At 41.1% G+C, this 23,557-nt stretch overlaps 1 protein-coding gene across 1 annotated transcript; it reads left to right on the plus strand.

Moving 5' to 3' along the window:
• Positions 1 to 8,686, plus strand: Fpr2 (formyl peptide receptor 2). The gene is made up of 2 exons (XM_087599691.1): positions 1 to 295; positions 7,475 to 8,686. The coding sequence occupies exon 2, from the start codon at positions 7,486 to 7,488 to the stop codon at positions 8,539 to 8,541; it is 1,056 nt and encodes a 351-aa protein (XP_087455817.1). The 5' UTR covers positions 1 to 295; positions 7,475 to 7,485; the 3' UTR covers positions 8,542 to 8,686.
• Positions 8,687 to 23,557: the final 14,871 nt, after the last annotated feature.

Below are 23,557 nucleotides of genomic sequence, written 5' to 3' on the forward strand. Positions count from 1 at the left end.
AGCAATATTAAGGAATAGTGATTGTTGCTTCCTGTTATTTTCGTATGTGATATACACATAGAACTCTAAGTAAAACTTCCATATATATAAAAATTGGAGTGAAACAAAATGATTCCAATAGCATTACATTTGCATGGCTTTTAGCAGTCTTAAGAAACCTCAAGTTTGTATGACAAGATTGACTTCAGCTTTCTTGTTCCTCTCAGAGTTTTCATAAGTCTCTGCTGAGAGCCAAGTACTTCAGTTGCATCACAGGATCCAGGAGTGAGCCAGAGGAAGGAGACCTCATCTGGTTGTAAGTTGTTTCCAGCAACTGAAAACTTATTTTTTGAATGGCTGTTATATATGATAGAGGCTTTTTAAATCATTTGAAGAGATGTGTAGTATCATATTTACTTTCACTAGATAGCTGCTGAGTTCTTAGAATGTGTGCAGAAGAGAAACACTTGAAAGTATAGGGAAATGTCTATCTATCTATCTATCTATCTATCTATCTATCTATCTATCTATCATCTATCTATCTATCTATCTATCTATCTATCTATCTATCTATCTATCTATGCATGCTTCCATTGCAAGCATGCAGAACTGAGTTGAAGACACTTCTAAAAAAATCAAGTGGAGGAATTTGATCCTTGTGCTTTTATATATCCAGCCACCAAGCTATACAGGTAACTAACAGTGTATTGTGCGTGTATCTCTTTTCAAATTAAAGCATAAGAAAAATGTGTTTTAGGAAGAATGAACAGGGCTTAATTGGTATTGTTCCATGGGAGGTATCAGGATAAAAATTGAGAACTTTTGGTTTGGCTGTCTGGAGTCCACATCCATGAAGGTGGAAATTTGGTGCAATGCCAAAGACCCAAGTGAATATGGAGTGAATTAATGAGGAGGTATGAGATTAAAAAAAAGGTATAAAGAACATTTATGGGTCCTAGAATTGGGCTGTGAGTTCTTTTAAGAGAAAGAAGTCTGTTTAACAAAACAGAGCTTATCAATTCTCTTTCTTATTTCTGCCTCTTGCCTCAATTCTCTACTGAATTTAATGTTTCTCATAGTCTAGTTAAATGCTGTGCTTATAATCATGCTCCTCACTGAGGGATCCTAAGCAGGTCGTTTACCACCAATTCACACTCTTGGTCCCTCACTACTAAGGGATTCTAGGCAGATGCTCTCCTGTTGAGCTACATTCCCAGCATTCAGTTTACTTTTTGAAATTTTTTTTGTATGTATGGGAATTTTTCACATTCGCGTATCTGTTTGCCATGTGCTTGCTTTCTTGGTGCTTAAACCTACATGACATTGCTGGGAACTGAACTGAAATCTGTAGGGAGAACAGGCAAGGCTCTTAAGTTCTTAAGCTCCTTTTTATTTTTTATTGTGTAAACACAATCCCAGTAAATTATCAAACTGGAACTTTTCCTGTATCTTAGACAGGACTTGAATTTGCCCTTCTTATCTCTGCCTCTAAAAACAGTTAGGATTGTTGGTGTGAAAGACCATGTTTGGCTGGATCTTTAGGGAGATATATTAACAATTCATATGTTAATGAGAATGCTCTATTGGAAAGTATATCCTTTTTTTGTGTATGCTTGTATGTTTGTTTGTTTTTGTTGTTTTTATGGTTTTTGTTTTTGTTTGTTTTCTTTGGTTTGTTGTTTTCTCTTGGCTTGTAAGAAAAGAAGGAAAAAAACTCAAGAGTTGTATTTCTGGGAGGCTGTGAGACATATACTGAGCTAGTGCATGTATAGAGGCCATGTGAAAGAATGACAAGTCTTGCTTCTCCAGAAGTGGTACTCCAGCTTGGAGAGATGGCAGCTCCTATAGAAAAACATACCCAAGAATTGGTGCCTTTAAAAAAAAGTACTTTGGGAATGGCAAAAGAAATTATATAGATTGAGAAGTCATCAAAGTGTTAAAATAATCATTTTACTATGTTTTGTTCGTGTGTTCATGTTTGTGCATGTGAGGAGAAACATTAAAGACATAACTTTGACACTCTGTATGTTTTTGAATTTTTATTTGGTTAGATCCTCTTCTTGAGCCTGTAACTTATTTGTGGTCTGTGTAGTCAGGCCAAGAAGTTTCACAGATTAACCTGTCTCTGCCCTCTCTCAAAGCTGGAGTTCTAGATGTATGCCACCATGCATTGTTTTCACATGGGTTCTATAGATCTGAACTTAGGCATGTATTGCATGGTAGATGCTTTATAGCGAGCCATCTCCGCAGCCTGGAGTAAGCAATTCATAGACAGAAAATGAGCGTGAAAAATAGTAGAAAGAGCAAAAATATGCTATTTCTGAAAGTTACTTCTTCAGAGCCATGGTTTCATTTGTAATAGAATGGTGATATGTGTTCCAAGCTAGTTATAACGAGATAATTGGCATGTGTTAGGGTTTCACCACATAAAGACCATCCTATCTTCTATGTTATCTTCTATGGCTCTCCTGTCTTAAACAAAAGAGTGGTGGACCTTTAAGCACATTTGTCTCTCTACCTGCTATTTTCTTTCTTAATTAGGGTGTATAAACTGCTGTAAAAAAACACCATGCCCAGATTAACTCTTATAAAGGAAAACACTTAATTGGGGCTGGTATTCAGTTTCAGAGCTTTAGTCCTTTATTGTCCTGGTGGCAAGCATGGCAGCATGTAGGCACACACAAGGCTAGAGGATCTGAGATTCCTACATCCTTAGCCACAGGCAGCAACAGAAGAATGTGTCACTGAATGTAACTTGAGCATATATAATACCTGAAAGCACAACTACACAGTGAACCACTCAATCCTACTCCAGCAAGGCCATACTTTTTAATAGTGCTACTTTCTATGAGCCAAGCACTCAGACACCTGAGTCTATGGGAGCCATTTCTATTTAAACCACCCCATTTTCCTCCCTTGCTTTGTCAACATTTTCATATCAATGATTTAAAGTTTTTGGAGTGCACTGTAACTTTAAGTGGCTTTTGGGGTCCTTGGAGGAGGGAGGAAGAAAACCTGTATCCAGTGAGGTACATAGGGTGGACAGGGTAAAGAGTTGTGCTGGGTCCAAATGGTGGCCTTGCCTCATTCCAACAAAGAGCTTCACATCCAACTGTGCAATGGTTATGCTCATTATTAATCATATTATTCAATATTCATAATATCTCAGGATGCACATAATGCTTTACATTATTTACTGCTACAATTTGCAAGAGCTACTAGGATAAGTTGTAATTTCTTAATGAACTTGTTCAAGTTTGGACAATGTCCAAAGAACCAGTTTTATTGTCACAACCATGGTGTTCTTCTATGTAGCTCTTCTCTTGAACCCAATATACAGTCAAAGATGGCCTTAAACTTCTGATCCTCATGCCCACACATGTAGTTTGTTAGTATTAAAGATACATATCACCATACTCAGTTTTGTGTAGTTCTATGGATCGATTCCAGAGCTATGAGCATTCTAGTCTAATACTTTCCCAGCTGAGGTACATTCTAAGTCACAGAAACATGTTCTTATCTAAAATGCAAAGTTCTACAATGCTTAGCTCACAAGTAAGTCTTGGAACACTGTTCAGAGCATGATGAAGACAGAGTCAACATTTATTAAATATCCTCTCTGTCTAATAGGGACAGTTTCTGTATATTTTCTCATTTTCTAGTTACTTGAAAAATTATTCTCCACCATTAAATCATTCTTAATCAGCAGAAGAAGAAATTGAAGGTCAAAGAAATGACACTGGCAGCATTAGAGATGTGACTAGAACACAGATACATCATGACTTAGTGGGTAAAGTGCTTGCAGGACTTTGCTTAGATCCCAAGGACCTACACAAAACAAAACAAAATAAAATAAAACAAAACATCCCCAAAAGGATCAGACACAACAACACCCAAATGTAATGTAATACTAGGGAGGCAGGGATGTGAGAAGTTCTGGGAGGCTGGTGTATTATTTTTTCAAATCTATTTTATTGGGTTCTTATACCTCTACCTTCCTTCTAAACCTTATTCTACCCTAATCCCTCTCAACCCCCAAACACTATGTAGCAGAGAAATAAGATTGGAGAGGAAAGGGGGTATTGACTTCAATAAGCTACTTCCTGTTGATTAGGGGGTATTAGGTTCCTTAAGGCAAGACCAATCTTCATCTTCAGAATATCTATCAGTGTAGTACACCAGCAACCCAGCAATTCAGCAATAGCATATACATCAGTAGGGGAACAGGAGTCAAAATCTATTTGTTTGGAGTCCCTCCTGTCCCTCTAAGGTATTATTTCCTTTATAGAGTCCCCAGACTATCAGCAGCTGGCAAAAAAAAATCATAGAGTGTATCTTAGGACCCAGTCCATTGTAGTTAATGACTGTGAACAATCTGAAGTGTGGCTACCTATCACACACCTAGAATTAAAAGGAAGCAAAATTTGCATTATACTGGATTTCATTAGCAGACAAAGTGCTAGATCTGTAAGGCTCAGCTTCAGTAAGAGACCATATATCAACAAGGAAGGTGGAGGGTCAATTGAAACAACAGACACTGGCTTGTGACATACACATGTACAAGACCAGAAGCATGGGTGTACACAGGGGTGCAACCAAGTGGATCATATACACACAAAATGAAAAGATTATTTATCTGATTGTAGAGCCCAGGAAATTTTATATCATAGAAGTCGTTTCAACTGTGGTTCATTAAGTCTGCCAGAGCATACTTGCCATCTAGAGATATTTTTGGTTATCATAGCTGGACAAGAGTTGCTCCTAGAGTCTCCTAGATGAGGTCAAAGGGTTGCTACATATCCTGTGGTGTACAGGACTCTACCACACCCAACCACAATTAAGTACTGACAGATGTCAACAGTTCTAGGGTTGAGAAATCTTGAATAACATTACACAATGTCCTGGTTAGGATCTTGGTGAAAAAGACAGGCGAGAAAGAGAAAGAAGGCACTGTTCTGAGACATAGAAGGAGAGAAATCACCATCACATCACCATGTGGGTATATTCAGCTAATGTGGCAGGTTCATGTCACGTGAAGCACTTTTGTGATGGAAATTTTGAAGCTCTGAAATTAGATACACTATGGTTTCAATGTTTTCCATTGAAAAAACCAAAGACAAAACCCTACCAAAATCCTCAGAATATGGCTTTGGCTTGCTAAAGCTGTGATGTTGCTGTCTCTCAATATTGCCATGAGAAATATAGGTAAGCAACTTACGAGCGTGAATTTCGTGAGTTTTCCTTAGGAAACATGTCATGCATATTTACGCACCCCAGCAAATCCACGACCGACTAACATAATAACTACATCAAAGTACAATTCTGTGAACCGATGCCTTCTAGCATGCCTTTGTAACTTATGCACTCTGAAGGCTGAAGATTAGGAGTATGAGGTCAGCTGAGATACATAACTAGATCTTTTCTCAACCACACATCAAACAACCAACCAATCAACCAAAGAAGTGCTCAGTATTACCATTCCTTTGTAAAGATAGATTGATAGGTCTAAAACTTTTATAGTGGTGCAAAATTACCCTATATTTTATGCAGGTACATTTTAAGGCAGGATTAATAAGTAATTGATATAGGTGCATTCTGTATGTTTTTATATTGCTGGAAGATTGAACTTAAGGTTGCTTGCATACTAGGTACATGTGCTACCATTAAGCCCAAGCCCCATATACTCAATGGGTGACTTTAGACAAGTAGATGTTTTACCTTTGAACCATGCCTCATTTTCTCATAGCAGATTCTAGAAAAGCAGTCTATTACTGATAAGACAATCTCAGGCTTATAAATAAATTTGAAAAGATAGCCTGTATGCTGATTTTGTAGTCCCATGCTATAGAATAAGAAAATAAGTCAAGTCTCCTGTACTTGAATGTATTTCAAGCTTTTTTTGTTTTCAAGAAGTTAGAAAAGCAATCAAGAAACTCTCTGAGGACTTCCCCCCATTGTGTTACCATATAGAATTGTGTGCCTGGATCCAGTACTACCTTAGGAAGCAATCAAGACTCACAATACACTCTAGCCTGACTGAATTTGACTGAATTTTCACTCAAAAGTAGATGGTGAGACAATTTCTATAAAGGAATTGTGATTTATTTAGCAGACAGCAAGTGATCACATTCTGGTTTGGAGGGTAGAGGGCACATGGAACAACATCTCTCACATGTCATGTGGTAGGAAGATTCAGATCTAGCTAGATTAGGTAGTTGCCAGGGTCATGTTTCCTCTTAACCTTATTCTAGTGTTAAAAAATGAGAAATAATGAGCCTTTTAGAATTTTTATATAGGGCAATTGAAATTCCAAGCACATTAAATATGGAATTCATTATCTTCAGAGGTCCACAAAGTCCATTAAAATTCATCAGGAGCTACCCTGCAATTGAATAACAGTGGAATATGCAGTCATGCATACTCTTTGTATACTCAATTGTGAGAAACTTCACCTCAAGCAGGCACTGGACTGAATATAGAGACGGTACCTACCCATTCCTTTGTCTAACTGTGTTTAGAATGTTCCCTTCATGTTAAAACCTTGCCCGGAAACCGGGAAAGGGAATAACACTCGAAATGTAAATAAGAAATACTCAAGTTAATAAAAAAAAAAACAAACATTGTCTTTGTATTGTATAAGAAACCAAGACACAAACACCACCAGGAACCACACTTACACATTATTAAAGGATTTGCATGTGCCTTTAGTGTTGTTATGATATCCTTTGAACTGTGGTGGTTTTAACCTCTTTCTTTGTAAAATTTCAAGAGGATCAATACTTACAAATAGCCTTTGATATACCACAAATTTGAACCACAAGGGGTCACCGGATTTCCATGTGTATATCAGTTAGCTCATAAATCCTCACAAAAATGCCTTTGAGGTCTATAGTGCAGAGTCCAATGAACTGCTTGCTATTAATTCTTTAAATTATCCCATCGAATATCTCTGTCTGTCTGTCTGTTTGTCTGTCTGTCTTTCTGTCTGTCTGTCTCTATCTGTGTCTGTATATCTCTTTTTCTTTCTCTCTGTGTTTTTTACTCTTTCTCTTAGAAGCACACAATTCATTGCTTTGGTAAACAAACTTTTTGATTAAGCTTTTTACATCTCTGACCTGAATTATTTCTGTTGTGAATGTAAGAAGTGATGAAAAGCATTCAATGAGGAAGAGTCTACCCTGTCCATTGATTTCCTTGAAGTGCTAAACTCTTTTCACTCGTATTTTGCTGTCTGTTACTCTTAGTTCAGTATCACTGCTGAGACATGGGGGCTTATTATTATTTTTTAATAATTCATTTAAAAGTGAGAATAGTTTTTAGAAGGTGATGAATATGGAGAGCTATGCTACCCCAGAAAGGCATCCAGTAAAGTCCTAGTTTTGGAATGTTACTGCTAAAATAGCTCTCTTGTAGTAGCAGGTGGTGTATTTTCTAAACAAGTGTCATGTGATAAGGAGCCACACATCTAAGAAATGGTTGTTTTTGAAATTTTCAGGTGCAGACAAAATGGAAGCCAACTATTCCATCCCTCTGAATGTATCAGAAGTGGTTGTCTATGATTCTACCATCTCCAGAGTTTTGTGGATCCTCACAATGGTGGTTCTCTCCATCACCTTTGTCCTGGGTGTGCTGGGTAATGGACTAGTGATCTGGGTAGCTGGATTCCGGATGGTACACACTGTCACCACTACCTGTTTTCTGAATCTAGCTTTGGCTGACTTCTCTTTCACAGTGACTCTACCATTCTTTGTCATCTCAATTGCTATGAAAGAAAAATGGCCTTTTGGATGGTTCCTGTGTAAATTAGTTCACATTGTAGTAGACATAAACCTCTTTGGAAGTGTCTTCCTGATTGCTTTAATTGCCTTGGACCGCTGCATTTGTGTCCTGCATCCAGTCTGGGCTCAGAACCACCGCACTGTGAGCCTGGCTAGGAAGGTGGTTGTTGGGCCCTGGATTTTAGCTCTGATTCTCACTTTGCCCATTTTTATTTTCATGACTACAGTTAGAATTCCTGGAGGTAATGTGTACTGTACATTCAACTTCGCATCCTGGGGTAACACTGCTGAAGAACTATTGAACATAGCTAACACTTTTGTAACAGTTAGAGGGAGCATCAGGTTCATTATTGGCTTCATAATGCCTATGTCCATTGTTGCCATCTGCTATGGACTCATCGCTGTCAAGATCCACAGAAGAGCACTTGTTAATTCCAGCCGTCCATTAAGAGTCCTTACAGCAGTTGTGGCTTCCTTCTTTATCTGTTGGTTTCCCTTTCAACTGGTGGCCCTTTTAGGTACAATCTGGTTTAAAGAGTCATTGTTTAGTGGTCGTTACAAAATTCTTGACATGTGGGTTCACCCAACCAGCTCATTGGCCTACTTCAATAGTTGCCTCAATCCAATGCTCTATGTTTTCATGGGCCAGGACTTCCGAGAGAGACTGATTCATTCCCTGCCTTCCAGTCTGGAGAGAGCCCTGAGTGAGGACTCTGGCCAAACCAGTGATACAGGCATCAGTTCTGCTTTACCTCCTGTAAACATTGATATAAAAGCAATATGAAGATTGGGATGAGGGATGTTTTTTGTCTCACTTCAGTTGAATTTCAATTTTGTCTTACCTTATGTTGTGCCTTAGAGCAATTTTAATCTGAGAAAATACTGCTGTGTCTCCTGAATCTGGGAAAAGAAATAAAAGTCAAAGTTAATATTGCTGTTCTTTTGGGTGCTTTTTTAAACTAAGCCTATATAGTCAATTGAGTAAAACTAATGTAGGTAAAATTAGTGAAGCAATGGTTTCATGAGAGGAAAAGAGTAATGCACATTTGCACTGTTTAGATAAGGTAGTAAACATTAAAATTAGAAGTATTATATTAAAGATGCTGAAAATGTATCTCAATGGTTAATAAAAATTTCTGCTTTAATAGAGTACCTGGGTTATTTCCCAGGGACCAGCCCCAGCATGGGTCTTCTTTGTAGTTGGTTCTTCTTGAGGTAGGGGAGGGGGAAGAACATCAGCCAAGGGTAAGACTTTGTCTTAGGAGATATTTAGGGTTGCTGTATAATAATAATTTTACTAATCTAAGTCTAAATTATTATGCTACTTTAGCTGATTTACTTATCTATGGCTAAGTTACTATGCTATGTTACTGTAGCTGACCCACCCTCTGTGTTCCTTGGAGGCCAGAAACTGTAGTCTCTGGTATTTAGCACCTTATTCTAAAACAGCAGGAGATAAATTAAAGGTTTAATTGATAGAGCCTTTACCCTTTTGTCCCTATTCGTCTTTTTTGCCTTGCTATAGGGAATTTTAGAGCAATAAACTTTTTTTTTTGATGCTTGAAACTGATACCACTTTTTATTGCAGCTTCTTTCACATGAAATAAAATTTTAAGGCAAATCTATGAAATTTTCCAGACATAAGTAGTACTCTTTGAGTACTGTGAATGAGTAAATTCATATTAACACAAATTTGAGATTCAAAATTTTTTAATAATGTATGGCTGCAGTTTACTTAGAAATCACATGTTCCTATTAGAAAAACCTTGCACAATCCGAGAGTGCTATCTTCTCATTTCAAAGTATATATTTAAGTATACCTCCATGGTTTCTACTTAATATTTGGCCCTTTATTTTTTTTCTCCATCTTTATTAACTTGGGTATTTCTTATTTACATTTCAACTGTTATTCCCTTTCCTGGTTTTCAGGCCAATATCTCCTTAGCCCCTCCCCCTCCCCTTCTATATGGGTGTTCCCCTCCCTGTCCTCCACCCATTACTGCCCTCCCCACAAGAATCACTTCAGGGGGTTCAGAGGGATTCAGTCTTGGCAGGACCAAGGGCTTCTTCCCCTTCCACCAGTGCTCTTACTAGACTATTCATCGCTACCTATGCAGTTGGAGCCCAGGGTCAGTCCATGTATAGTCTTTGGGTAGTGGCTTAGTCCTGACAAGTTTAGTTCCAACTACCCACAGTACTCAAATTAAATTGCTAGTAATTTCATCTCCAGAGGATCAATTGACACTTGTGTCAGTAAGCATTTATACTCAAGAAATAACAACGTGTAAAATAAAACATTAAACATTATTTTTTTGAGCTGGAACCCGAACCTCGCTGATCCTGGCCCACAGCTCCCTGCTCCCAAACTCTGTGGGAGAGAGAGCTCATCTCCCAGACAGGTGGGTACTCCTGAGACTGCAGGGCAGGAGAGATCTCCAGTATTCCCCATACTTGCCCACATCCCTGGCCCAAGAGGAAACTGTAAAGGGCCTCTGGGAAGAAGAAGATAGGGGCACTCAAACAGCAGGTCCCCTGTGGTCCAGACTGCACCTAGATCTAAAGAGTCCTGGTCAAATAGCTCCCTCCTCCCAAATCCCGTGGGAGGGAGAGGTAGACCTTCAGAAGGACAGACATGTCGGCGCCAGCACTGACACAGTACCGAGAATCGGGCGAAAGCCTACAGGATGAAAGAAACACACACACACACACTCACAGGTTATCATGTCAAGCCAGGAGAGGAAGAGAGAGAGAGAGAGAGAGAGAGAGAGAGAGAGAGAGAGAGAGAGAGAGAGAGAGAGAAAGAGCGGAAGGAAGAGTGAGAGTGAGGAAGAAGAGTGAGAGTGAGGAAGAAGAGTGAGAGACTCCTGTAGCTTTATTCACCACTTATATACCCAAGTCTCCAGGTAGAAAATAACTGGGAAGCACAGTGGGAAACCCTGGCTCGTGACTACCTGGCTCCTGACTTCGGTAACAAAAGACCGATTTCAAGATCTGAATTAATTAGGGAGAAATCCCAGAAGACCAGTTAAATCTCCAGGATAAAGGCTGAGGAAGTAAAAGGCAGAAGTAAATTGACCACCACCCAGGTGTGGTCCAGGTGTGTCGGTTCCACATGCATCAGCCGGGCTCAGCAGAGGTCATGCAGTGGAGACATGGGTGTTTACTACTTGGTCTTTTCTTCCTGTGCCGTAAATACATGGGAGAGGCCTCTGTCCAACAATGCCATGACTTTTACTGTGGCCATGCAGTTACAAAGCAGCCAGGCCCAAATCCAATATGGCACTACACAGACACACCTGGGAAGCCAGAGGAGACTACTCTCTGCCCACATTTCTGACTCTAGAGGAAAATGCTGAGTGCCATTTTGGCCCACTGTGCACAGGGACCCGAGAAAAGGAGGGGCAGACCCTTCTGGTTGCTGCCCTCATGGAGAGCTGAAACTCATCCCTGAGGAGCAACTTCAGGTTCCAGACCAGAGATAAGATGAATTTTTCTGCTCCAAAGTGACCTGCCTGGTGGACTCAGGACACACAAAGGCAAATTACTCTGTGTCCAGACACTCCCAGTTTCTAGCTGGAGCCTGAACCTCATTGATCCCGGCCCACAGCTCCCTGCTCCCAAACCCCGTGGGAAAGAGAGCTCATCGCCAAGACAGGTGGGCACTCCTGAGACTGCAGGGTAGGAGAGATCACCAGTACTGCCCACCCTTGCCCACATTACTGGCCCAAGAGGAAACTGTATAGAGCCTCTGGGAACAGGAAGACAGGGGAACTCAAGCAGCAGGTCCCCTGTGGTCCAGACCATGCCTGAATCTGAAGGGACCCAGTCAAACAGCTCCCTCCCAAATCCTGTGGGAGGGAGAGCTAAATCTTCAGAGGGACAGACATGCCTGGGAAACCAGAGGAGACTACTCTCTGCCAACATTTCTGACTCTAGAGGAAAATGCCTAGTGCCATCTGGGCCACTCTGCACAGGGACCCAAGAGAAGGCAGAGCAGGCCCTTCTGGTAGCTGTCCTCACAGAGAGCTGAAACAAAGTCCGAGAGGAGCAACTTAAGGCCCGAGACCAGAGGTAAGACCAACTTTTCTGCTCCAAGTGACCTGCCTGGTTGACTCAGGACACAGGCCCACAGGAAAAACTGAAGACCAGTAGACAGGAAAGACTAGACACTTGAAAGCAGAACACTCTGTTCCCATAACTGGCTGAAAGAAAACAGGAAAACAGGTCTACAGCACTTCTGACACACAGGCCTGTAGGACAGTCTAGCCACTGTCAGAAATAGCAGAACAAAGTAACACCAGAGACAACCTGATGGCAAGAGGCAAGCACAGGAACCCAAGCAACAGAAACCAAGACTACATGGCATCATCGGAACCCAATTCTCTCACCAAAGCAAACACTGAATATCCAAACACATGAGAAAAGCAAGATCTTGATTTGAAATCGCATTTGATCATGATGATCAAGAAAGACATAAAGAACTCCCTTAGAGAAATGCAGGAAAACCCAAGTAAACACGTAGAAGCCTATAGAGAGGAAACACAAAAATCCCTGAAAGAATTATAGGAAAACACAATCGAACAGGTGAAGGAGTTAAAAATGAAAATAGAAGCAATAAAGAAAGCACAAGGGGAGAAAACCCTGGATATAGAAAACCAAAGGAAGTGACAAGGAGCCGTAGATTCAAACACCACCAACAGAATACAAGAGATAGAAGAGAGAATCGCAGGAGCAGAATATTCCATAGAAATTACCGACACACCTGTCAAAGATAATGTAAAATAGAAAAAGCTACTGGCCCAAAACATACAGGAAATCGAGGACACAATGAGAAGATCAAACCTAAGGATAATAGGTATATAAGAGAGTGAAGACTCCCAGCTCAAAGGACCAGTAAATATCTTCAACAAAATCATAGAAGAAAAATTTCTCTAACCTAAAGGTAGAGATGCCCATAAACATACCAGAAGCCTACAGAACTCCAAATAGATTGGACCAGAAAAGAAACTCTTCCCATCACATAATAATAGTCAAGACACCAAATGCAGAAAACAAAGAAAGAATATTAAAAACAGTAAGGGAAAAAGGTCAAGTAACATATAAAGACACACCTATCAGAATTATGCCAGATTTCTCACCAGAGACTATGAAATTAGCAAAACATTTTTCTACAAATCCAGCCCTATAAAGGATAATAAATGGTAGTGCAAATTCGGTTTTCAAGAATTTTATTAAATATCTTTGTGTCGATATTAATATGAAATATTAATATTTCCAGCCTTTTACACTGAGGTAGTGTCTGTCTTTGTCCCTGAGGTGTGTTTCTTGTAGGGAGCAAAATCTTGAGTCCTTATTGTGTATCCAGTTTGTTAATCTGTGTCTTTTTATTGAGGAATTGAGACCATTGATGTTGAGAGATATTAAGGAATAGTCATTGTTGCTGCCTGTTATATTCGTATTTGGATGTGAGATTATGTTTGTGTGCTTGTCTTCTCTTTGTTTTCTTGCAAAACGATTAGTTTCTTGCTTTGTCTAGGGTATGGCTTGCCTCCTTGCGTTGGGCTTTACCATTTATTATCCTCTGTATGGCCGGATTTGTAGAAAGATATTGTGTAAATTTGGTTTTGTCATAGAATATTTTGGTTTCTTCACCTTGTTAATTGAGAGTATTTCTGGATACAGTAACCTGGGCTGGCATTTGTGTTCTCTTAGGGGCTGTATGACATCTGTCCAGGATCTTCTGGCTTACATAGTCTCTGGTGAGAAATCTGGAGTAATTCTGATAGGTCTGCCTTTATATGTTACTTGACCTTTTTCCATTACTGCTTTTAGTATTCTCTTCTATATCTATTTTCCTTAGGTTTATTCTTCTCATTGTGTCCTGGATTTCCTGTATGTTTTGGGCCAGTAGCTTTTTCTGTTTTACATTATATTTGACAGGTGTGTCGATGATTTCTATGGAATCTTCTGCTCCTGAGATTCTCTCTTCTATCTCTTGTATTCTGTTGGTCATGCTTGTATCTACAGCTCCTTGTCTCTTTGTTTGGTGTTCTATATCCAGGGTTGTCCTCATTTGTTCTTTCTTTATTGCTTTGCTTCCCATTTATAATTCCTTCACCTGTTTGAATTTTTTCCTGTAATTCTTTCCGGGATTTTTGTGTTTCCTCTCTATAGGCTTCTTCTTGGTTATTTGTGTTTTCCTGCATTTCTCTAAGGAAGTTCTTTATGTCTTTCTTGAAGTCCTCCATCATCATGATGAAATGTGAATTTAAATCTAGATCCTGCTTCTCTGGTGTGTTTGGACATTCAATGTTTGCTTTGGTGGGAAAATTGGGCTCTGATGATTCAATATAGTTTTGGTTTCTGTTGCTTGGTTTCCTGCACTTTTTCTTGCCATTGTCTCTGGTGTTACCTGGTTCTGCTATTTCTGGCAGTGGTTAGACCGTCCTATAGGCCTGTGTGTCAGGAGTGCTGTAGACCTCTTTTTCTGTTCTCTTTCAGCCAGTTATGGTAACAGAGTGTTCTGCTTTTTGGCGTGTAGTCGTTCCTGTCTACTGGTCTTCAGGTGTTCTGTGGGTATGTGTCCTGAGTCCACCCGGAAGGTCACTTGAAGCAGAAATATTGGTGTTACCTCTGGTCTCAGGCCTTGAGTCGCTTCTCAATCTGGGTTTCAACTCTCCCTGAAGGCAGCAACCAGAAGGGCCTGCCCCACCTTTGCTCGTGACCCTGTGCACAGGGGTCCCAGATGGTGCTAGGCATTTTCCTCTAGAGTCAGAAATATGGGCAGAGAGTAGTCTCCTCTGGCTTCCCAGGTGTGTCTGCTCCTCTGAAGGTCTAGTTCTTCCTCCCATGGGATTTGGGTACAGGGAGCTCTTTGACCGGGTCCTTTCAGATCCAGGCAGTTTCAGGATTGTAGCATTGAGTGCTCCTATCTTCTTGTTCCCAGAGGTCCTATACAGTTTCCTCTTGGGCCAGGGATGTGGGCAAGGGTGGGCAGTACTGGTGGTCTCTCCTGCCCTGCAGTCTCAGGAGTGCTAACCTGTTTGGGCAGTGAGCTCTCTCTCCCACAGAGTTTGGGAGCAGTGAGCTGTGGACCAGGATCAGCGAGGTTCGGCTCCAGCTAGAAACCAGAAGTGCCAGGTCCCATAGGAATTTGTGAGTCCTGTGTCCACCAGGCAGGTCACTTGGTGCAGAATAGTTGGTCTTACATCTGGTATCAGGCCTTGAGTTGCTTTTCAGATTCAGGTTTCAGCTCTCTGTGAAAGCAGCAACCAAAAGGGCCTGCCCCGCCTTCCCTTGGGACCCTGTGCACAGGGGTCCCAGATGGCACTAGGCGTTTTCCTCTAGAGTCAGAAATGTGGGCAGAGAGTAGTCTCCTCTGGCTTCCTAGGCATGTCTGCCCCTCCGAAGGCCTAGCTCTCCCTCCCACGGGATTTGGGAGCAGGGAGCTGTTGGCCGGGATCAGCGAGGTGTCTGGTGTAATTCTGATAGGTCTCCCTTTTAATGTTACTTGACCTTTTCCCCTTACTGCTTTTAATATTTTTCTTTGTTTTGTGTATTTGGTGTTTTGACTATTATGTGATGGGAGGAGTTTCTTTTCTGGTCCCTTCTGTTTGGAGTTCTGTAGGCTTCTTTTATGTTTATGGGCATCTCCTTCTTTAGGTTAGGGAAGTTTTCTTCTATGATTTTGTTGAAGATATTTACTGGTCCTTTGAGTTGGGAGTCTTTACTCCCTTCTATACCTATTATCCTTAGGTTTATTCTTCTCATTGTGTCCTGGATTTCCTGGATGTTTTGAGCAAGTAGCTTTTTCTGCTTTACATTATTTTTGATGGTTGTGTCAATGATTTCTATGGAATCTTCTGCTCCTGAGATTCTCTCTTCTATCTCTTGCATTCTGTTGGTGATGCTTGAATCTACGGCTCCTTGTCTCTTCTTTTGGTTTTCTATATCCAGGATTGTCTCCCTTTATGCTCTCTTCATTGCTTCTATTTCCATTTTTAATTCCTTCACCTGTTTGATTTTGTTTTCCTGTAATTCTTTCAGGGATTTTTGTGTTTCCTCTCTGTAGGCTTCTACTTGTTTACTTGTGTTTCCTGCATTTTTCAAAGGGTGTTCTTTAAGTCTTTCTTGAAGTCCTCCATCATCATGATCAAATGTGATTAAACCCAGATCTTGCTTTTCTGGTGTGTTTGGGTATTCATTGTTTGCTTTTGTGGGAGAATTGGGCTCCAGTAGTGCCATGTAGTCTTGGTTTCTGTTACTTTGTGTCCGGTGCTTGCCTCTTGCCATCAGGTTGTGTCTGATGTTACCTTGTTCTGCTATTTCTGACATTGGTTAGACCTTCTTACAGGCCTGTGTGTCAGGAGTGCTGTAGACCTGTTTTTCTGTTCTCTTTCATTCAGTTATGGGAACAGAGTGTTCTGCTTTCAGGCATATAGCTGTTCCTCTCTACTGGTTTTCAGGTTTTTTTGTGGGCCGCTGCTGTGAGTCCACCAGTCAGGTCACTTGGAGCAGAAAAATTTTTCTTACCTCTGGTCTCGGGCCTGAAGTCACTCCTCAGTGCTGGGTTCCATCTTTCTGTAACTATAAGGGCAGTAACTATAAGGGCCTGCCCTTCCTTCTCCAGGGTCCCTGTGCACAGGGGCTCAGTTGGCACTAGGTGTTTTCCTCTAGATTCAGAAATGTGGGAAGAGAGTACTCCCCTCTGGTTTCCCAGGCTTGTCTGTCCCTCTGAAGGTCTAGCTCTCCCATCCATGGGATTTAGGTGCAGGAGATTTTTGAATGGGTCCCTTCAGATGCAGGCGTAGTCTAGACAGTAGGGCTTCTGCAACTTGAGTGCCCCTCTCTTCCTCTTCACAGAGGCTCTATACTGTTTCCTCTTGGGCCAGGGATGTGGGCAAAGGTGGGTAATACTGGCAGTCTCTCCTGCCCTGCAGTCTCAGGAGTGCTCACACGTCTGGGCAATGAGCTCTCTGTCCCATGATGTTTGGGAGCAGGGAGCTGTGTGCTGGGATCAGTGAGGTTCCGGTGCCAGCTAGAAACTGGAAGTTTCTGATTTCAGAGGAATTTTGCCTTTGTGTGTCCTGAGTTCACCAGACCGTTCACTTGGAGCACAAAAGTTGTTCTTACCTCTTGTCTTGGGCCTGAAGTTGCTCCTCTAGGCTCCATGAGGGCCCCACTTTCTCCTGCTTCCCTGTGCACAGGGGGCCCAGATGGCGCTAGGTGTTTTCCTCTATAGTCAGAAATGTGGGCAGAGAGTAGTCTCCTCTGTCTTCCCACCTGTGTCTGCCCCTCTGAAGGTCTAGCTGTCTCTCCCATGGGATTTGGGTGCAGTGACCTCTTTGACCGGGTTGCTTCAGATCCAGGCGCAGTCTGGACCACAGCCTGGACCGCAGCATTCCTGAAGCTTGAGTGCCACTATCTTCCTGTTCCCAGAGGCCCTATTCCTCTTCGTCCAGGGATGTGGGCAATGGTGGGCAGTACTGGAGGTCTCTCCTGCCCAGCAGTCTCAGGAGTGCCGACCTGTCTGGGCAATGAGCTCTCTCTCCCACGGGATTTGGGAGCAGGGAGCTGTGGGTCAGGATCTCTGCACTGTTTCTTAACTAACAAAAAATAATGTAAGTCAGGGCAATTTAACTGTTGTAGTAAAAACCTCCAAAATCTAAAAAACGAAAAGGTTTCAAATATCAGTTTTGACAGAGAGGAAGGCTCAATCATTAAGAAAATTAAAGAATTTTGTTTCACCATTGTGTGTGTGTGTGTGTGTGTGTATGTGTGTGTGTGTATGTGTGTGCACCCTCTATTTCTTCTCTCTCTGCACATGTTCCTCCTCCACAAACTCTCCTCTCTATTGTTTGAGGTTATAACATCGTCATATTATTTATTTCTTCAGTTTCCTCTGTTCACATTTTTCCATACATGTCTTATTCTTTTTCAAATCCATGACCTCTTTTTAAGATGTATTGTCGTTATGTATAGATAGAGTAAATTCATTTATTTGCTATTGCAAATACAGCATCAATAAGCACGGATGATCAGGCGTATATACAAGGCTATGGATTCCTTTGTGGAATACCAAGATATACTTATTTTTAAAAGATAGATAGGTTGTACTTGAGTCCCCTTTCTTTCCTCTTTTCTGTATTCAGGGTACTTTAATAAAGTGAATGCATTCATGTGGAAGCAGAAGTTCTTCAGACTTGAATTTATTAGGATATGGAGGAATCAAACACAAAACCAAAGCCTCTCTCCTGACTGGCTCTGGAATCTTTTAATTTGTTTCAGAAGCAGATGCAAAACAACCTACTAGATACTGTACGCCATCTTGTGGTTGTCCAGACACAAAGCAAGAATAAAGTCAGTCGTGTTGCTCAGGTCTTTGACCTCATTAGAAATGTTTTCTTTTCTTTTCTTTCTCCACCCCACCCCCGTTTTAGTAACCCTAGCTGAACTCCTAAATGCAAGTGCACAAGAAAAAGTGAATAATAAAGCCATGAAGCCCCTATTTCTTTAGAAATTACATTTGGAGTTGGCTTTCAACCATCCCAAGACAAGGATTAGTCTTTTTTTTTTTTTTTAAATTAACTTGAGTATTTCTTATTTACATTTCGAGTGTTATTCCCTTTCCCGGTTTCTGGGCAAATATCCCCCTAATCCCTCCCCCTCCCCTTCTTTATGGGTGTTCCCCTCCCCACCCTCCCCCCATTGCCACCCTCCCCCCAACAATCACGTTCACTGGGGGTTCAGTCTTAGCAGGACCAAGGGCTTCCCCTTCCACTGGTGCTCTTACTAGAATATTCATTGCTACCTATGAGGTCAGAGTCCAGGGTCAGTCCATGTATAGTATTTAGGTAGTGGCTTAGTCCCTGGAAGCTCTGATTGCTTGGCATTGTTGTTCATAAGGGGTCTCGAGCTCCTTCAAGCTCTTCCAGTTCTTTCTCTGATTCCTTCAATGGGGGACCTATTCTCAGTTCAGTGGTTTGCTACTGGCATTCGCCTCTGTATTTGCTGTATTCTGGCTGTGTCTCTCAGGAGAGATCTACATCCGGTTCCTGTCGGCCTGCACTTCTTTGCTTCATCCGTCTTCTCTAATTAGGTGGCTGTATATGTATGGGCCACATGTGGGGCAGGCTCTGAATGGGTGTTCCTTCTGCCTCTGTTTTAATCTTTGCCTCCCTATTCCCTGCCAAGGGTATTCTTGTTCCCCTTTTAAAGAAGGAGTGAAGCATTCACATTTTGATCATCCCTCTTGAGTTTCATGTGTTCTGTGCATCTAGGGCAATTCAAGCATTTGGGCTAATAGCCACTTATCAATGAGTGCATACCATGTGTGTTTTTCTGTGATTGGGTTACCTCACTCAGGATGATATTTTCCAGTTCCAACCATTTGCCTATGAATTTCATAAAGTCATTGTTTTTGATAGCTGAGTAATATTCCATTGTGTAGATGTACCACATTTTCTGTATCCATTCCTCTGTTGAAGGCATCTGGGCTCTTTCCAGCTTCTGGCTATTATAAATAAGGCTGCAATGAACATAGTGGAGCACGTGTCTTTTTTTTTATGTTGGGGCATCTTTTGGGTATATGCCCAAGAGAGGTATAGCTGGATTCTCAGGCAGTTCAATGTCCAATGTTCTGAGGAACCTCCAGACTGATTTCCAGAATGGTTGCACCAGTCTGCAATCCCACTAACAATGGAGGAGTGTTCCTCTTTCTCCACATCCTTGCCAGCATCTGCTGTCACCTAAGTTTTTGATCTAGGATTAGTCTTTTAAAATAAAGCCTGCCCAGAGACTCATCATCTTGACTTTCTACTGGGCTTCCTCTACACACCAAGCTCTCCTGTCTCTTGAACAGCTCCATATTCCACCAGAGTGATGGTTTCTCAGAGGCTGATGTGCAAGAGGTACTGCAGGAAAAACACAGTCATGAGGGGGCCATTTTCCTTTTTCTCTTTTAAACATTTCTAGCTGTTGGTTATGAGAGTGATTGCTCAGCATGTGTGACATCCTGAGTTCAGTTCATCCTACAGTATAAAACTATCCTGTAATTCCGGTGTTGTGGATCAGTTTTAATACTTTGAATTAATTAGATCCCCTAAAATGAGAGTCTAGAGCTCTAAAAGCTAAAGCTCCTTGTCCCCAGTTGGTTTTTGATTGATCAATAAAGAGCCAATGGCCAATGACTGGACAGGTAAACTGAGGATGGTCCTTGGGATTTGCACAGGTTAGGAACCGGAAGAGAGGAAAGAAGCAGGGAATCATCATGACTCTAGGGAGAAACATGGGACATGAAATCTGCAGGAGTGAAAGTCAAACTTCCATGTCAGAATTCTGGTAACAGACTACTGGCCATTTCCCTGATTGGGCCTACGGTAGCAGGCTAAAGTTTAGGATTTTCAGGACAGGTTCATCTGTTAGTAGGGGAAGGTTTAGGGATTCCCAGTCTTGGAGGTGGTTGCAGCATGAAACTAGTACAGTAGTTATACTTCTGACAGAGCTGCTTCTCAGGAATATTGGTAGAATTAATGCCTAAGGATATCTCTCTCTCTCTCTCTCTCTCTCTCTCTCTCTCTCTCTCTCTCTCTCTCTCTCTCTCTCTCTCTCTCTCTCAGTGTGTGTGTGTGTGTGTGTGTGTGTGTGTGTGTGTGTGTGTGTGTGTCTTTCATTTGTGATACAAAGAAGTCCTGGTAAGATGGCTGGGAGCAAACAGATAGTCAAAATTACCCCTAATCTAGGAGTCAGAGTACAGAGTCAGAAGAACCACTTCAAACCTCAGCTATCTTGAGAGTTCTATGTCAAGCTTAGTTCACCAAGACCCTCTCAACAACACAATGACCAAAAATCTGAAATCTGCTGCAGAAACACAACATATGCTTCTATTCACATGCAGATTGCCTCCATTCATGTTGTCATTCTTTGTCTATATCCAGAATATCCTGTCAGCCGTTTAACCTACAGTACCTTCAGGAAGAATGTAATCCACACTCAGGAGGATCTTCACAAGGGGATTGTGTGGTTGTCCCTGGAAAGAGAGTTTGGTCTGAAGTTGAGTACCCTACATAACTTTGCAGAGAAAGCGGGCTGTTTCTTGAGTTGTGTGCAAAGCTCTGTACACCCTACTGTTGTCTTGCTGTATGAGATGGATACAATTTTTAAAATTTGTACTTCTCACAGATCTGCTTCTCAGGAAAATTGGTAGGATTAATGCCTAAGGAAAAGATGTTTCCTGCTATTTCCACTCCCGCATCTCACTACACATCCTGTATCAGGTATACATATACTTCTGAATCAGCATGAACTTGGGTAGAAAAAGATTTTGATATATACTGTGACAGAGAGGAAGGATAAAATCTGAGTCAGCAACAAAGGCCCATTTATTGTTACCTCTACTTAAGCAAGTTTTTATAGGAACCTTCTCAAATTTTATACAAATGCTCAGCAATCAGTTACTTTCATTTAATTTGTTATCTGTACTTCCTGTGTCTGCATGAATATATGTAAGCATACAAGTTCCTTGTTTCTGTAGAGGTCAGAAGTCATTTCACCCTCAATATGTGATAAAGGTTGGAGTGATCTCTCACATGCATGGTGGGAAGGGAATCCAGACCCTCTGCAAAAGCAGCACACAATTTCACCAACACACTATGTCTTCACCTCCTAAACAGTTAGTATTGACAATTTTGTTATCTGTAAAATGAAGATGCAAACTCAGTACAAGTTTTGGAAGATAGAGTCTAAGGATTGGATCATTATTGTTGATCACATTGGGCCAGTTCGATCATGGAAGGCCCAGAGCCTTGTTGCTTGCTGTTGGTTGACACCTTCATACTGGGGCTGTTTTTTTCTGTCTAGGCAAATGAAGTTTCTACTAACATCATTAACTCTTGAATTACCCATCATTCCTTCCCGTTAAACAGCTCATTTATAGGAAAGAAAATGTACTGAGGTGCCCACACTGGAAAATATTGGCCTTAGCATACATTTCATCATCCATGAGTCAAGTGGCTTATCCTTTTTGGAGAATCAGATATGGTATCACATAGATGTCAGCACTTTCCTTATCTAGAGAAATATTCTTTGAAAAGTGCTATATGCATCTATTTTGTGGCCCTGCCTCTGTGGGGGTATTCATAGATCAAGGACTGAAGGGGGAGAAAGTTGACTGTTAGCTCTGTCTATCCACTTCTGAAACACTCATTTCCCATTCCCATAAACTTATTCTCTATTGCTTTAGTGGTCTTTTTTTCTAAAATAAAAATATGTTCCATTCACAGCTATGGCAGTCTGCAAAGTATTTTCTCTCACTACTTCTTCCTATGTTACCACGTTTTATAGTTTTGTTCTTACTAGCAGCATAACCTGCTTTCTTGAAATGGTTTTCTCCCTTGATCTCTTTTGAGCTGAATGACTCCTGGTTCAGTGTTTTGTGTCTGAACAGCCATAATATGGTACACAGGATCCAGTAAGTTGTTTACATCTGCATGTAAGAGAAATTAAAAAATCTGGAGCAAGCTGTGGCAAGGATACTTTTCTGTGTATTTTTGAAAAAAATTTAATTATTCTTTGTAAATTTCGCATCATGTCCAGTCCTGCTCATCTTCACTTCCTGTTGTGGTTGTGCTCCACCCTTGAAACACCCCCAAGGGGCAAAAATCCCACACATACAAACAAGGAAACAAATCCAACTAACCAAAATAAAAAAACCAAGAGCCCCCCAATAAATCACCTCATTGTAATGAGGCCTCCAACACATATATAGCAGAGGAATTACATGTTTTTATTCAGTCAGAGAAGATACACATAACCCTGAAGAGACTGGAAGCCCCAGGGAGTTTGGAGGTCTGTTAGGATGAGTGGGCTGGGGACATCCTTGTGGAGGGAGGGGGATTATGGGGAGATGTGGAGCATGTATAAAATGTGGAACTTTTGGTGCAGGGTATGGACTGGGAGGAGAATAAAATCTGGACTGTAAAAATAAATAAAAAATGAATGAATAAATAAATGAATAAATAAATTAAAAATCTCATTGTGGAAGCTGTAGTATGTCAGAGACTGTCCCATGACATATCTCTCTGTCCACTCATCTCTTGAAAATGTTTATTGCTGTGTGTCATTTTTCTGGTTTTACACTGTAAACACTGGATCCTCAGCAATACTCATTCTGGTTCTTATTTTGTTGCCCTGTGTCATGGAGATCCTTTCACTTTGGATAATCAAGACTGGCCTTTTCATAAACCCCAAAGTCACAGGTGATAAAGAATGTTAGGAGCCATCTAAGAGAGGCTAAGGCTAGCAAGTGACTTTATTGAGATGGCCCACCATTTCTGCATGTTCTTCCATGGGTGAACTCTGAAAGGCAAAGTATCAAGAGACTTCATCTCAGGATTGCTTGTTGAAGTTAATTTGACTTTCCTGTCACTAATACATAGCTTATGGATTCCTAGCAATTAGCCCACCCTACAGAGCAAATATCCTAAAGATCAAAATAAATATGAACATTCAGGTATTAATTCTGAATGTCAATAAATTAATTTTTGTTTATTAATTGTTTTATTTGTTTACATTACAAATGATGTCCCCCTTCCTTGTTAAGGAAAGAGAAAGAGGCCGGAGTAAGGACAATCTATTACAAACAATGAAAGACAGAGATGGAGAGGAGAGAAATATGAACTAGGTACCCAAAAAGAGTAAGATAATTGTGAAGAGTTCAGACAGTCAAGAGAGGGTCAGCTGTTCTACACTTAGTCAAATTCTCTGAGATCTATCACATTTCTGACAATTCAGCACTGTGACCA

The sequence above is a fragment of the Rattus norvegicus genome, chromosome 1 (genome assembly GCF_021556685.1).
Source record: "Rattus norvegicus strain SHRSP/BbbUtx chromosome 1, alternate assembly SHRSP_T2T, whole genome shotgun sequence".
Lineage (NCBI taxonomy): Eukaryota > Metazoa > Chordata > Mammalia > Rodentia > Muridae > Rattus > Rattus norvegicus.

What these genes read in the sequence shown, in the direction of transcription:
- Fpr2 (XM_087599691.1), top strand. Translation starts at nt 7,486, where the DNA reads ATGGAAGCCAACTATTCCATCCCTCTGAATGTATCAGAAGTGGTTGTC.